At 40.9% G+C, this 17,276-nt stretch overlaps 1 protein-coding gene across 2 annotated transcripts in view; it reads right to left on the bottom strand.

Annotated features, from left to right (window-relative positions):
- SLC35F4 (solute carrier family 35 member F4) overlaps positions 1-17,276 on the bottom strand; it is a gene marked incomplete at both ends in the record, with an annotated part of 134,541 nt that overhangs the window by 14,953 nt on the left and 102,312 nt on the right. The window contains 2 exons of one of the 2 annotated variants that reach the window (XM_080619125.1): positions 7,027-7,321; positions 11,505-11,693. In XM_080619125.1, the coding sequence (XP_080475251.1) occupies positions 7,027-7,321; positions 11,505-11,693 (484 nt within the window). Of the gene's footprint in view, positions 1-7,026; positions 7,325-11,504; positions 11,694-17,276 lie in introns of both variants that reach the window. The other variant, XM_080619124.1, reaches the window with a different exon arrangement.

Here is a 17,276-nt window from a genome sequence, read left to right on the forward strand (position 1 = left end):
ACTCAAAAATGCTGCCAGACACATCACCATGGTAGGAAAGTGAGCCACCAGCCAGCAGAACTGAGCCAGTTGAACAAGAGTGTAAGAAAAAGAAGGAAAGGGGAGGGAAGGGTATTTAACAGCTTTGTTTTATTACACAGTGCAAAGCTATGTTTGCTTAGAGACATTTCCTTTTGGATTAAATTGCAAACAAAATCTTTAGCTTCCCAAACATTGTCACACACAACTCCAGTGAGCTGTCTGCTTCTCAGGATTTCACAAAAGGGAACGGTCAGCCCAGAAGACACTGTTTTCCAGGACAGCACTCCTGGGCAAAGTGGTACTGTGTGGGCTAAGGGGAGACCAAGTACTCAAGCATGCAGCTTGATTAAAGGCACATCACTGCACCCCTTCTGAAACATCTCTACCTTTCCTAAATTGGGATGGACTTTTTTAGCAACTCCACTGTCTGCATTCTTGGTTAAAGGTATCCCTCAAAATATTCTTCAAGATATTCCCAGTACACTTCATTTCTTGACATGGCAGGCTCTCTGACATGTCTATTTAAAACATGAGAGTCCCACAAGTGAATCCTTCATGCAACTGAAACACCAGTGGAGCGAACTAAGGTACCATCAATCTGCAATGCATCCTTAAGAGGTAACATTAAGTGACTAAATTGCATGCCTCAGGGCCAAAACGTACCCACAACCAAATATGGCTGCATTTGGAAGACTGCTAATATGCAGAACTAATTAGTAACAAGAGATTACACTGCAATGTGAAGTTGAAAACATTTTTTGCTTTTAGGGGGGTGGGAGGTGGCTATGTGATAATTACCTTGATTTGGCTTTGCCTTTAAAGACAATCGTTTTCAGGACCCCTAAACCACTCTGGGGAATCCTGCCGTTAAAAGTACTGCATTTTTTTCACTAATCAGATTGGACACCAGCACTTTCATTTTGAGAAAAGTAGAATAATAACATCTATGGATAACATGAGATCAGCTATGTCTTAACCTAAATGAATCTGTGATTCTTCTTAGTAACTATTCATTCCCTGTTTCCCCTGAAATGACCTGGGTACAAAGCAGTTATTTCTGGTAATAATAAATTCCTTCCTCAAACTCTGTGCCAGGGTGTCCAACAAGATAACACTCGGGCAGGCGGATCTGTTAATTTTCTCATTCACTCTAGTTGACCTTGACGTTCTCAGAAGTCAGCCTGTTCTCCAAAGATCAGAAAAGAAACGTTACATACAGGAAGAGAATAGCTAGTGGTGTGTATCATTTATCTGAGATACAAAGCAAACAGTGAAGCAAATAAATTAATGCTTAAGCTTGACTGTAGGCTTTCACAACACTGATTGCAACAGGAGTTAAAACGGATGAGTTTCCTTGTGTGAGAATGGGCTCGCTGGTAGCACAGACTTGAATGTTTGTTGACATGCAGATACAGCAGTTTACACTTAAAAGATGATTTTCTGCCCTTGAAATTTAGCTGGATGCAGAGTGTGATTCTGAGCTCAGACTATATCTCACTTCAAGACAGGTGGCCTCTGACCTGGGTGCACCATGGTTATGTCACCATTACATGACAACAGAGCCAGCAGGCCCTGTCTTCCTGGCAATAAAAGATTTGTATTGTGAACCTCAGACCTGTATGAAGCCTGTTCTCTCCTGCAGTGGGAATTCTGCCAGCAGTTCTGATGCATTATTTGATCATTACATGGTTGTAAATCCAACCTGTCTCAGAAGTTCTCAGGATCTGTCTTGGAGGAAACAAGCTTGTGTTGTGTTAAAACAAGACAGAAAGATGTTTGGGCTGCTTACAGTAATGCAGGGCACAGTTAAATATCCTAGTGCCATGCTGACAGCATACAAAGGCAACAGCAAAATTATCCAGGCACATCACTCTGGTGGAGTCTCCAAGGCCACAGGAAAAGGTCTTCAACAAATGTGCCATGGGAAATTATACCACAGTCATCCATCATGGCCCCCACTGCCAGAGAGATGATGGGAATAAACCAATAAACCTTGTGCTTCTGCTCCTCCATCCACAAGGAAGGCAGGTGGCTTCCAAAGCCAAAAAGGGTGAGGAGGATGCCAGAATGGGTTAGGTTTTGTTGTCCTGCATATCTCTGGGATGTCTGCACACAGACAATCTCAGAGCAGAATTAGGAGGATGGACTCCAAAGTATCCTGACTGTGAGTCCTCAGAATGAGGAAGACTCAGTGATTATTGTATTATTCTAGGTTGGACTCTGTGGGTTGGTCAACTATTTGGGAGAGGCAGTTGTGGCAACCCTGCAAATGTCACTTATCTGAGTTCTCAGAAGCAGTGGCAGGGATGAGCAGAGATTCACAGCTAGGAAAAGAAACCTAGAAATACTTCACAGGTCCCAGGCAATAGGCTGTTTAAACAGATGGAAGAAACACCATCACACACAGCAGTGTACAATGATCAGACAAAATGGGCTAGTGGTTCCTCACCTCTCAATTAAAAGAATACAGCAAATATCTGTGACAGGGTCATGCTGAGCAAGAAAGAAACTTGACAAATTCACCTCTGTGCCTAGGAGAACTCCATGAATAATGCTCAGTGGCTGAAGAGATAGGAAGAATATTTTCCCAGTCATGGCCACAGTAGATTGCCTCAGGCTTTGTGAGAGCTGGTTGCTCAGTGATTAACTCAGCCTCTTTGGCATGCAACTAAAATTAAACTCGCAGGAGTCATCAGACATGACAGTGATTAAAACTCTGGGGTCAGGAAAGAGGGCTCCATGGATATCTCTCCGGTAGGCTGTTGACTTAAAGGCAGAGACATGTCTAAGGGCAGCTGACCCTGAAACTATGACACAAACTATTTCTAAATGCACAAGAAATCTATTTAAAACCTGCCCTCTAACATAAATAGCTCTTTTTATTTGCAGGTAGCCCTCAGCCATCAGCTCTGGGCAGTGCGCCATGCTCTCAGGAATTGCAGCACTTCAGGCAGTCATGCAGCTTTGCCTCTGGCACCCATTAAATCGCTTGTGTCGCATCTTAGTTATTCCGATGGCAGCCCATGCAGAAGAATGCGTTTATTCGCCCCTGACAAACAGACACCTTTGGAGTGTAATTCAGGCACTGGTTTTAAAACAGCTTACAGAAAACACAGAGCTTACAGATGCTACCTGGGGAAATGCAAATACAGAGAATGTAATTACATCACTCAGATTAAAACTTGGCAAGGCCACCAGTGACATTATGGTAGCAAGAAGCACCGCAGGATCTTTTTTCTGAGCACAAGTTGTTAATATGCCGTTTGGTCCTTCTATCTAAATGATGGCATCTACTGCAATAAAATACCTTCCAGCTCCATTTGAGGAGACAGATGGAGTAATGGTGTTTAAGCAACTGGTGAATTGTTTCCAGGACTGACCAAGTCTGAACACTAGGAAAGAGCCTGGACATCTGTATTTGTCTGTTCCAGAGCTGGAGCAAAAGGATAGGGAATTGTGCATGAACCCCTCACATAAGCAGTGTCTAGATCAGGGGGCAGCACCATAGGAATGCTGCATTCCAACAGGAATAGTTTGAGGGAAGCCCTGGTTTTGGGCACCTTACTGTTGAGCCATTCAGGGTTGGAGCAGCTTCAGGCAACAGAAATCCTCATCTCTCCTCTGAAAAGCCTTTCACAGTGAAGATCTAGATTTGCAGTACATTCTGTAAATGGCAGAGGAAGCTGGACTGAGCTACTGAAGCAACATGGAGAGATTTGTAGGTGAAAAACTTGTAGATGACAGATGACAGCAAGTATCAGCTACTTGGAGCTCTGTTTTTACTAGAAAACTGACTCTTCCCAACATGTTCATATTTGTGAAACCTGCACCTGCCAACACTCAGTGCCAGTGCCTCAAGGCTGCATATCACCTGTAGGACTAACCTCAGCTATTACATTGTGGATATATTCTGACAGAAAGCTGCTGTATGTCACAGTGTTTGCTCTTGAGAAGCCAAGACAGTGGATGAGGAAGCAAAATTCACTGACATTGAAAATATTATCCACCTACTCCAAATTATAACTATATTAAGATCCTATGTCAAGTCTGCGGAGTCTTCTGCTGTGGTAAATACTGGCAGGGTTAGATTTCCTAGTGCTGAGCTTACTGAGCTTCAGATTGTTTTATCCAGAACTAACGCAAGCAGTTTCAAGCTTCTTATGTGGGACATGCCTCTTATCCACAATACTGAGGGGATACCAAGAGCTGCTTCTTCTGCCTCAAGATAACCAAGATACTTTACTGAAATGCAGCATGGAGGTAATAACCATGAGTTAGTTTCTAAGACCACAAAATGTGATCTCCAAGATAAAGTGTAAATAGTAAGAAATATACAATTTACAATCTCAAAAATTATAAACCTTTCAGAAAGCAAATCTAGAGTTGAAGATTGAGACTTCTATCCTTCCAAGTGGAATTTATTAAAGTAACAGTGGCTCTATACAGCTTTGCTAGCCTGGGGCAGCACTCTGCAAGTCACTTGCATGATCACTGACCTCAGCCAGGATATCACAGACAGTGTTTGTTCTGATCCACCAGGAACATCTGCTGGACAAAATATCATATGACTTTAAAACTCCTACTGAGTAACTACATCCTCCAGAAACACAAAGAGAAATCACCTCTATACTCTGAGGCAGGCTTGGAATCACTACAGGATGGGTTTTATTGACCAAGAATTAGCTACTCCACAGAAATAAAAATAGCAAATGAAGCAACAAGAAATCATATAGAATGTAATAAAATGCTTTGTAACAGGAACAATATCAAGAACACAAACCAAGCAATTATACAAACAACTCATCCAGCTTTGAAAATAACTCTGTCCTTGGTAGAAGGTTGGGTTAAAGGACCTCCAACACCCTTTTTGAACTAAATCTGCCTACAACTCTCTAAATGTAAATACTAAAAATGATGCTTTTCATTTCTTTAAGTCACAAAAAAATCAAGTGCTCATCCTGAAGATGTGCCCTTTCCCATACCTAAACTGAAAGAGTTTGGCTTGTCAAGTCATAACACAGCACAGACAAAGTAGTTGATGTCCATAATAAACTCAGTATTTGCCAGCAGTTACCTCATCCCTAGCATGTGAGTTCCCTACATATCTGGAATAGGAAATACTCTGGGAAGATGCCCATCAGCGCTAACACTGGTCTCCTGTTTCCATGCATTCACAAACCTACTTCACATCTCTGTGTGTGCAAAAATTCTTCTGGGCATGTAAGCACGCGTCCTCATCTTTAAAAGCTGAACTCCTAACAGCTTGGGAAATCTATTAATTATTTAAGCATACTTACATTATGCACTGCCACAAATGTTTTGCCCAAAATTTTGCTTTGATGCATATATAATCAACCAACTAACTGCAACAAATCGATCTGCAAGGATATTTATTCTCACCTTCTTCCTTATCTGCTGTGCTTCTGCTATTACTTTACCCCATACCCAGAAGCCAAGCTGACACTGTTAATGTTCTCACAAATACTCCAGCAAGAATCTGAATGAAGGCATCATTAACGTACACTAGGGTTTTCAGAGAAGCAGTTAATTAAGTGTAACTGTTCAATTTCAGTCATGCTGAATTGACAGAAATGAGAATTTAGGACCATATTACATCCCAGATCCTGGCAAAAGCAGCTGAGGGAAGAATTTGGCCCTGCTACACTCCAGCCTGACAGTCGCAAATTGAATTCGCTGTGCATTCAATGACAACTGTGCTGAACCCTGTTAGCAGGAACAAGGTATGTGCCACACGCTGGTTAATACCTTGCAGAACAGACAATTCTGCTGAAGTCAGTAAGATTATTTTCAAAGCAAGTCTGCACTGCAGTAACAGAACTGGGTACCAGCTCAAAATCATCCTGTGAATTTCATCCCTCCATGGGCAAGGTGTGTTATATCTTGGCAAGCTGAATTTAGTTCCATCTTTTAAAGCAGCTTCTACGGCACTGTCATATTGGTAGAATAATGGAAGTGGAGGAGGAACTGGGAAATGAATTGTCCCATACCATGGTGGTACTTCCAAGCCCTGAGGATATGTCAGATATGGCTTTCTTAAGAACTGGCTCGGGTGAAGCTAAGCCAGCTTGGTCCTGCTGCAGTGCTTGTGGCTGGACCCGACGAACTGTTTGGATTCCTCTCTAACCTTGTATTTCTGTGATTCCACAATGCCTATTGAAGAGGGATTTACAAATTTCCAGCCCTGCAGAATAATGTTATAGTTGGTACTATGAGCTCCTTTGCATCTGAAGCTGAAAGTTCAATTCCAACGTACTGCCATGTAGCGTTAGGGAAGGCTGGAGTCACAGGGATGTCTTCCCCTGGCTCTTGCTACACAGAGGAAGAGGTATTTCCACATGGAGCCTGACGGAAGAAGGGACAAAGCCTTCACATCATTTCCTCAGGATGACAGCCACTAGGCTATGCCAACTTACTCCTCAGAGCTACAGTGGGAGGAAAACCTGCTTTAATTCCTACCACGCACAAATGAGAGCAGAGAAGGCTACTAGGATCCTCTTCCTCTGTGCTATGCAGCAGGAGGAGGAAAGGGAAGTTTTCAGCCTGCTATACTGACTGAGCATAGACAGCAAGCCATGGTCTTCTGCACGGAAGCCATCTCCTTAGCTTTGAGCATCTTTCTTCTCAACTATGAGTTGTTTTGGTTCCCCTTTACGCTACTGTTCTATCATAAATAGACCAGAACAGGTTAATTGCCTGATCCAGACAAGCACAAAATATAGAGATATTAGATAGTATAATAGCAAGACTATAAACAAATTACTGACCTTTTCAACTCAGTAAAAACCCCCTCTAACAATTAATGATCCATTTATTTAAGCATATATGAGTCATCTTTTAGCTTTTTGTAAGCTATTTATGAATGAGATTTTCTGCAGCATGACCTTTATTCTGCCTTCTGACACCATGGGTCAAACTGAGAAGAGCAGTGACCTCAGTCCACAGAGATCAGGCTGATCAAAGGGATATTGCCACAATAAAGCCTACCTGAATTTTCTGATTGGAGACTGCTTTTCCTGTGCAGTTGCAAGGTGCCCAGAATAATAAATGGGAAAAACCATAATGTTCCAATTTGTTGAGAACCAAGTCATGAAAAAAGGACAGTCAAAGGTCTCATACGTGATTTTAACAAACTGCGTGGTCCCGACCCAGGAAGAAGAGACGGACAAAATTATCAGAAATCTCCAGATAAGCTTGAGGAATGTGGATGTGCAAGACTGGCATCGTGTCTGTCCTTCAGCTTCTTGGCTGCTGCTCTCTGTGTGTGTTTGTGTTCCTTCTTCTCCTGAAGAAAAAAAATAGAAAAAGAAAAGAGTTGTGTACATTATGAATACATTCAAAACAGTTCTTAGCAGAATCTCCCCTCCGATCTAGACACCAGACACAAACCATCCCTTGCCTTCTCTCTGTAAGTCCCCTATGTCCCACAAACACTGAAATCCTGCACAGAGACCGTAATACTGTTTCTGTCACTTCAAGGGGATAGGAACAAAATACAAACACTATATCAAGGCCTGAGGTAACAGTGTTATGGCTAAGCTACGCCACTATTTACTTTATCAGCCCTTCATTTCTTCTGTCAGCCGAACTTCTAGGATAGAGCTATGAACCTTGGAGCCAACATTATAAAGTCAATTACTGTGCATGTGTGCAACTTAAAAACTGAGCCTGTACATCTGAAGTCAGGAGCCAGTTATTATTATTCAAGACTTTAACTCAAGAATCACTTTTTTATTTCCAAGTTGGGATGGGAGAAGAAATAGTTTGGTGGTTTTATATGCCCAAGTGGAGAAAGTTGGTATATTTATGTTTTCGAAGTTAAAAAAGGAAACTGGTCAAGACTGAAGCTTGGCATGCCTAGAAATAAATCTCTACACATAAACAAGGAGGAATTGGAAAGTTGTCGTTTCCTATTTTAGTGCAGGACTTTTCAGATCTAATCTGCAGATCATCTAATCTGCAGACCATCTGCAGATTTCCTAACAGAAATACAGAGAATTTAATCTTACCAACTGGTGACTTGCTCTCTGGCCACATCTTCCAGAGATGCAACCCGTGAACCCTATTTTGATTTCACAGATACCAGCTGAAAACAGTGAGTTGAACTGCATTGTACACAGAGGACCACTAACACTGTTGCCCCATGAGCTCAGGTGGCAGCACTGAGATCCAACCAGGTATTCCATTAAACCATACCATAATCACAGAATGGTTTGGTTTGGAAGGGACGTTAAAGACCATATAGTTCCATACAACGTAAGTTGATAGAATAAACAGGAGCTCCTTTTAAAAATCACAACCTGCAGCTATTCTTAACTATTACTATCAATTATTAGTCGCATCAACACATGATGTGATATATATAAGAAACAATATAATTGTTAAGAGGATCTATAGATCCACTGCAGCGAGAGCATATGCTGTCCTGCATTCACAGAATCACAGAATCACAGAATCCCAAGGGTTGGAAGGGACCTCAAAAGATCATCTAGTTCAACTTAAATGTGAAAATCGTACCCTTTCAGACTCAGCTTTATTTTCCTTTTGTATTACTGTTCTTGCTACAGCTATAAAGAAATAGCAAACTAAGGTTCAAAGTTATTATACGAGACCAACATTACATCTAAAAACCAATTCATCATAGCAGGAAGCATATTCACAATCAAGAATTTTCCTAACCAGGACATGGAGGTTCTTGTAATTGCAATTGTAGGGTGGAGTTTTTTTCCTAAGAATAATCAGCATTTAAGTGTCGCCATTGTTTAGTGGTGAATCAAGAATTTAAACAAAATTACAGGTTGATTAAAAACATGCAGACACTGGTCTGAAAATGCAAGCATCACTTTAGCATTCTCTTTGGCTGCTGAGAAAAAAAATAGGTATTTTTATGGTGCTAGTAATGACTGACATACTCTATTAAAAGGTAAATCACAGTTTATTTGCAAGTTAGAATGGCTTAAAAAAATATATTATGTAACATCCACTTGCAGGTTTTCCTGCTAAGTAAAACTACCACGCAATTAGTCCTTCTTCATACAACAATGAAAGACTAAAGCACCTGTATCAATGCATTCATTTTCCAATTACCAAATAACTATGTAATTGCTGTTACTATGCATGACACTACCTTTAGCATTTCCCTTGGATTTAACAGGCCCAAATTTGAATATTAGGGAAAGGCACAGGAACATACATTTCTTGCAAGTCCTACCTTGGATTTAAAGACCTATGTAAGTTTTAGCCTGACTAAACATAGTGAGGACTTTTCTTAAGTGCTTAATGAATGGGTAGGATTCATCCCATGTAATGTAGTTAGCAAATACTTGTGTGTTCAGGCCGAATATATTGTCTAGGGGCCCTTTATATTTGATGATAATGCAAGTATAGTATGGTGAGAAGGTAGCAGATTTCATTCTCATATATTTAAGCTCACTGGATGCAATTATCTCTTCCTATACTAGACATTTAAATTTAATTTAAGAAATTCAGATAGAACCCCAGCCAAAGTGACAGAGAGGCTTGACAGTTGCTTTCAAAATCTAAGGGATGTGCACACCTAAATTTTGGCCAAAGAATCAAGAGGACAATATAAGAAATGTCTTTAAAAATAATTACAGGGCTTGAAATAAAAGACACGCAGCAAGCAGGCACATAATTCATACTAAATAGGTTTAATGATTTCCAAGTCATGAAGCTGGGGCTGGAGTAAGCTAGAAAGTAGCACTTGTGTTCAGATACTGAATGATATGCTAATAAGGATAAAGAAACTGATCAGCCAAAGTGGTGGTAGACAGCTTCTTACATTTAGCAAAGTAGAAGAAATCCCTGGTGTCTGCATTTAGTTTGGTCTGAAACAAACCAACAGGCTTACCCTGTCAAGAGCACAGAAACAATCTGAGAACTCAACACAGATGAAATGACAGGGAAAGAATGCAAATGATATTGCAGGTAACAGATTGAGATGACACTGGTCAATGACAAACTGTGTTGAAAGGCAGCTAACAGAAATATCCCTACATGGTCCTTTTACTTATAATTGTTGCTTGGGATGTCCCTGTGACAGGATGGTAACAGAAAAGCATTTTGCTTTCATTTTTCAGCAGAGTGAGATGAGGAAAACCAAGTCCTACAGTTTATCTTCTGAACTCTTTTCACTATTTGCCAACTACATTCTAGAAAATAATATTTTTTATACTAGTTTACCTACCTGTCAGGTCAGCCCTATCTAGACCTCCCTGATCAGGAAGGGAAGATAAGGATAAAAAGAGAAATTAATAAATGCAAAATAAATGTTTAGAAAAGTATGATGTCAAAGCACTACTCTTTTGTCAAGTGGCCTGAAGTCCCTTCTTAGACAGATTCTGATTTTGGATGTACCCTAGTGCCAGCATGCACAGAGTTATTTCAGGCTGATATCTGCAAAAGTTATAATAGATTGGTTTTCTGGTATCTTAGATATCATCTTTACTGCAAGATGCTGCATCATCCACTCCTTGCAGCAACAATCATTTCCAATATTTTTCTGAGGGTTTCCATCAAAAGAGCATTCCTGAAGTATGAGGTCCCTCCATTTTCCAACACAAGAAGAAAATTGCTGGCTCTTGCTGCCATTGGTGATGAAATGACAAGAGGAAGGTTCATCTCCTACAATTCCAGTGTGCAAGGGAGATCCAACCTGTTCTTCCTCCCCTTTTTGCTCACAGTATCTACATAGGCAGTCTTCCAAAGAACTTGGATAGTTAAATTATTTCAGTCATTTAATGTCTGTTTCCTTCTCAACAGTACAATTCAGCAGACTCAAAAGCCTGTGGCTGCATATTTTAACTGCTTCTATCCCATCCCTGCTGGTAATGGGTGGATATCATGGAGAGAGGTCAGTGTACACCGTATCTCTAGGGTCAGTTGAGCTAAACTTCTGTAGTAAAGTGGGTAACATATTCCTGATGGAAGCCCTGATGTGCAGCTGATCGATGATCTGAACTGTGATGGTCTTCCCTAGATATCCTTCCACCTGTTGCTCCTTCTCTTCCTCTTCATCAGACTGTCCATAGTGTGAGCTGAGATTGTCATTATCTTTGAGAAGGAACATGGCTGGCTTTTAAGGATCCTGGTCTCTGGCCAGGCTGAAGCTGAGGAAACATAACCACTTTATAAAAACTAATTTGTGTGTCTGCTTTAATTATCCTTTCAAGATCTTCTGTGCCTAGTGGTCTTATGATTTCTGAGATATCTAACACACTACATGTATCTACTGAGGCTCAGGCCTTTTCCTCCCACCTTTGCTTCCTTCCCACCTAACCCTGGTTTGCTCACAGATACAGGAAGGGCTTTCATGTGGCTTTGCTGTTCACAGCACCGTAAATCAACGTCAACATGCTCAGACTCCGCACCATCTTTCAAAAGACAGACGAAAGAGGCCTTTCGCAGGCATGCTGTGACGCCAGGAATGCAGCTGTTATGCCTACCTGATCTGCTCTGCCTCTCGACTCTGCTGTGCCGACAGATTCCCGAGGGACTTCGATTCTGCAGCTCAAGAATGGGAGCAGCAGAATCTTCAGCAACAGATAGAGGCGAGAGCTGCCTAGTCATGCCTCTGTGTCTGCTGGGGCAGTTGCCTCCTGGCTTGCATTGGATGACAGATGATCGTGAGGCACCTGAGAAAAAAGAGTTTGCATCAGTTTGGCTGTAAGCTCCCTGGAGGAAAGTGGGGCTTTCAAACACTCTGTCAGTGAAATGCATACAAACGATTCAGCGGGAGAAAGGAAGCACACTGCAAAAATCAAGGTTTCAGCTCTGGTCAGAATAAAGTAAATAAGTAAGTAAATAAAGATTTAAATCTCTCCCCCCTTACAGAAAAAAAAAAAAAAAAAAAGAAGTGCTGTATGAAAACCAGCCTTTCCCCTGAAGAAATGAGAGCCCTATGATGCAGTATATCCTTAGCCCCACGGCTCTGTCCATAGCGTCTGAACAGTCAAAGGAATTTGTACTCACGTGGGCCCCTTCCTGAGCACTGACACTGAATCAGGCAAAAGAAGAGGTCACCATTCTCCCTTAGGGTGGAAAGGAGGGCTGAGGAACCACTACCACACAGAGTCAGTGCTGAGAGCCCCTCCAGAAGGGAGTTTTCTCTTTCCAGAATGGTCCTTGAGACTCTTGTACGGAATGTAGTCATGGTCACTGATAGGTCTTTTTGATAAGGACTTCTGCTAAACCACTGAAGTTTTAAGCCTTTACATGCACTATATCAGAATCTCCACATCTTCAGAGAAGTTGCTTTTTCTTCTTCTACTAGATGCAGATCACACCAAGATGCTTCATTTCACATGGAGGCTTTATAGAGGCACAAGGCAGCAGAGAAGACCCAGGTCCAAGAATTACCAGTGCTATCAGATGAAAAATCTTCCACTGACACCGCATTTCACGAGTAAGAGCTTGAAGGCCTGGATTAAGAACCAGCAAACAACAAAAAAGAGTGCAGTGCTGGAATACTGCAGAGTGTGCAGGGTGATCTTGCATGAACTCCCAAATTTATTGAAGGTGTCTGTGTAAGAGGTCAGTCAACATATGAGCAGCACAAGAGAGTCCTCTTCTCAGTCAGAAAGTCAAGATGACAGGCCATTTTGGTAAATATAAATGTGTGTTCATCACCAGTTGAGCTCACCCACTGCTTTTTTTGCAGCTGCTACTTCAACTGGTGACCATCTTACCTAAACTTATGGAATACACATATACCCAGAGCAGCCACTAACCTTGCCATGACTTGGAAGGATTTAATATGATAATCATACCTATTTCACATTTGAAAGAATACAAAAATAGAGACAAAACCCATGTGTAAGGTGCCAAATGTTGCAACAAATTTGGCAGACATCTCAGAGGGCAACATTCTTCATTGCAACATGATCCATTCCAGAACACTACAAATGCACATAACTCCAAGCCAAACAACACCACAGAAGTTCATTCTAAAGCAAGGACTGTATTCAAGATTCCAGAAACTGTATAAATCGAGGCAACACTCTCTTGCCCAAGGAAGCTAAGGCTTCATATAACCTTCAACAAACTTAAAGCTATTTGATTCACCGTGTCTAACTACAAAGATTGCAAAGGAAGAGATGCACAGAATAGGGTATTACACAGAAAAATCCTTTCTCAGCCTATTTATATCCTCCAAGGTCAGTTTTTACCCTTCAAATAGATAAGTGACTGAACCAGCAGCTAACCCCTAGAGATGATCTTTCTCAAACATGCTCCTTCCTTTCTCCTCTGTCCAGTAAAAGGGAACTGTGACACAAGGAGGACACCAAAGTCTAGGTTCCACCTTGCCACATAGTCCTATAAATTCAATCAGTGCAGTATAGAACCCACAGTCTGTGACTCACAAAAGTCAACTTCAAAAAATTAAGACCTCTATGATGTCTAAGCACTGTATTGTCTCCCCAATTTTTGGTGAGCATTACTCTTTACAGAACTTTTTAGAGCCTACTGGACATTTTCAGTGGCTTTGAATTTCAATAGCTTTGAAAAGCTATTCACCTCCTTATATTCATTTTTTATCAATCTAACAATCACAGAACTCCCCCCATAACTTTGTTCCACTCATTCCATTACTTCAAGTGTTACTTCTCCCATTTATCAAACAAGGATAACATTATCTACTTCATAAGACTTTGTAAACCTCTTGCAAGCCACTCTTGAGGTTGAAAAGCACATTAGAAATGGCAGCCCTTGGCCATTCACCCTGCCAGAAGCAGCATAGCACCTCTATTTGACAGCTGAAAGTTAGTTCCAGCCTCCATGAGTACCTCTGAAGGTAAATATTCAAAAAAGCACTTATGATTTTTCCGGTCCCCAACTTATAGGAGTTTTATTTTCAGAAAGCATTTGCTGACCACCTGTCGTTGGAGAAGCAGCCACCAAGGTGCCTTGACCAAATCACTGCTCACTTGATACGCATCATTTAAAGAGGTTTCATTTAGTTGAAGCACACATACTACATCTCAATTCAGATACAATTTAGAAGAAGACCAAGATTCATTTTACGCTCAGCAGAAGTCTAGCAGATGATCCACAACCAAAATCTCAAGGAAATCTATTTTTCCTCACATGCAAAAAGAGCTCCTAGTTATTTATATCTGGTATAACAAAGCAACATCAATCTTTTCCATTGAAAACTCAGCAGTTGAGACCTAAATTGTGATTCCAGAGATTGCATTTAATAGAAAGTCCCTGCTTGATTTACTGAAATCTTCCCTTATACTTGAAAGCAATCATAGCACAGCAATTTATCAATATTTCATTGTTACAGCTAGAAAGCCTGGGCCATCTAATGCTACTGCATCCAACCCTTATGCAATGAGCACGGACATCTTCAACTAGATAAAGTTGCTCAGTGCCCCATCCAACCTGAGCCCCATCACAACCATCCTGAGCATAGAAGTTTAAACGAGGTGGGACTTCTTACCTATTTTGCCTGACCTTCTTTTAACCTGACTACTTGATCTAAGAGGCTACACAGATACCTGTAACTCACTGTGTACAGAAGCCTCATCCAGTTTCTGTAGACTGATGCAACCAATGCTGAGCATGAACACAGTTTGTGGCTTTAGCAGAGATGAATCACATGCTGAGAATGAATCAACATTTTGGGCATCATTTGATATTTTACGGGAATGCTACTGGAAGAGATTGGGAAAACACAGACAAATAGGAAAAGCATTGCCAGACTGCCAGATCTTGCTGCTAGATGTGTTTCTTCATCACTTCATGGCTATAATTGATTGACAAAGTGATGAAGGAGGAAAAGGAGAATTGGAAAGGACCACATATAATTATATCAAGCACATCTTAATGAGTCAAATCCATCTGGATGCTCTTTCCCATTTCCTAAGATTACTTTTAGTTCATTATTCCATTTCAGCAAATCCTTTTCCTTGGCCTGCAAATGTGGATGCTTTATAGCATAAGAAGTTAAGGCCATTTTTCCACATATGGAGACCAAAAGGAAACAAGAAAGGGGAACCCATAGCTTTTCACATGCTTCTAACAAAGTCTGTCCATGTCTTGCACTAATTATTATATACTTACAATATATAAGTGTGCTTCAATTTAGCAAGGTAATTGTACATGTGACTAACCTAAACCACACGATTAATATCACTGAAGTCCATGCCTTTTCGCATCCGTGAACACTATTCTGAGTCCCAGCTGTGGGAGGAGCTGCTGCTCCTGAGCTCAGGAGCTGCTGCTGCTGCATTCATTCGAACTAGGAAGCAGCAGCACATACCTTGTCCTGACAGTCATTTTCACCATCCATCTGTAAACTATGTGCAGCTCTCTTGCCCCACTGAAAGATGCTATACATTACTTGTGGCTTTTCATGTATATACAGACTTCCATATGCAGCTCATAGAGTGAGAAAATACGTCCTCACCTTGGGTAGAAAAAAAATCATTTTCTTAATTTGCTAAGGGGCTTGGAGAGAAGTGGTTATGCTTTGAAGGTCAAGAACCAGTCTTTTCAGATTATCTTCATATATATGACTTATTTAGCATGTGACAGCAGTGCTTGGAATACAATAAAAAACCATTCCATTTCATTTGTGACAACTCTTCTAGTCTTAAACTTGTTACCAAAAATGGATTGAAAGGACTGCAGTAAACTAATCAATGTTAAAAAAAAAAAAAAAAGAAATTAAAAAAAAAACAAACCCAGCCTGGAAGTAAGTTTTATGGCCAGGCCATCACAGAATTGTTTTATTTTTCATTTCTTTTTTAACCAACTGCCCTGATGGAAATTTAGAACCTCTCAAACAGGCAACTGAATTCCCTTCTAAAAGCCATCCATGCATTCATGATATTGGATTACCAACACAAAGTGTTGGCTTATTTAGAGATACCTACACTTGGCTTGCTGGTATGTGCAAAAATACATTCTTTATTTTTGATTACACAACTAAACTGATGGTTAAATAGGTGATATAAATGAGCTGGACAGTTTCTTCATATTATGTTCCCACAGTCCTGCAGAGCAATGGTCACCTGCGGCTACCACAGCAGTTAGGAGACAGACCGCTCCAAAAAAATCAGTCAAGGCACCTGCAATCTACCTTTTACTAAATCAGTATTAAAATATGCTTATTTTACTGTGTCCTCAAAATCTCAGCTCTTAACATGTCATTGTTTTTGCACAGACAAAATGATGTCTTCGTACCACTACTGCAGAAACAATGGCTGGGTTTTGACAGATGGGTGGAGGTAGAACCCAGTCTGGTGTTATGTGGAAAGTACGTCAATTGAATGTTCCTGCTAAATTGGGCCCTGGTGATAGAATTTACAACATTTCCTCTACACTGTACCGTTACTTGTTAGAGTGAGCATTCACGGCGATGATGGACTTGCTCACACATCACAGGCCTATCACTTCCATCAGCCTGTGCACATGCTCGTGTTGATACCAGTTCATGATCATGAGGGCTGGAGACTTTTGCAATGAAATTCTGGTCATTAAGTAGAAGATAATGTGAATTCTGTGGCCAGGGAAATATCAAATGCACATGGCCTTACAGGAAAGGGGACTGAGTTGCACTGCTATTGGTAGAAGTGAAGAGAGCTTATTCTGTTCATTTTACAAGGATAAAACCTCATTAGGTTGAATTAGCCATAGCTTTAACTGGATTGTTTGCTACTGGTAGCACACAACAGGGGGGCAGGGCTATACAACATCGTCAATCCCAACAGTGAGTTAGGTCCATAAGCTTATTTTATTTCAGCCACAGGGACTGCCTGTAAAATGAAATCCTGCCCATCATTACACCAGTGTAAACCCACAGCAAGCCTGTACAATCAGCCAAGCTGTCTGGGTGTACACTGACATACCTGAAGATAACAGCTGACCTGAGAAGTTAAAATTGAACAGCAAACTCTCGCCAACCTTTAATGAGTTTAGAACCACCAGCTTGTCTCAGGACATGAATCCATCATTACATTTAATAAAACCAAGCAAACAAGTAGTAGGGATGGTATCTTTGCAAGCAGCGCGCTACACAAGTTCAAGGAATAAGCATCTCTTGTTCAGTGAAGAAAAATCATTTCACTGTATCTCATGTATTTGGAGATGATGTTCTCCATTTAAGTACATCTCTCTGAGACACTGCAATAGTCTCTGTGCATTAAGAGTTATGCACATATGCCTTGCTCATTTACTATTTTCTTGTTCTGAAAGTTCTTATATTTGAA

The sequence above is a fragment of the Psittacula echo genome, assembly GCF_963264785.1.
Source record: "Psittacula echo genome assembly, chromosome: 5".
Classification (NCBI taxonomy): domain Eukaryota; kingdom Metazoa; phylum Chordata; class Aves; order Psittaciformes; family Psittacidae; genus Psittacula; species Psittacula echo.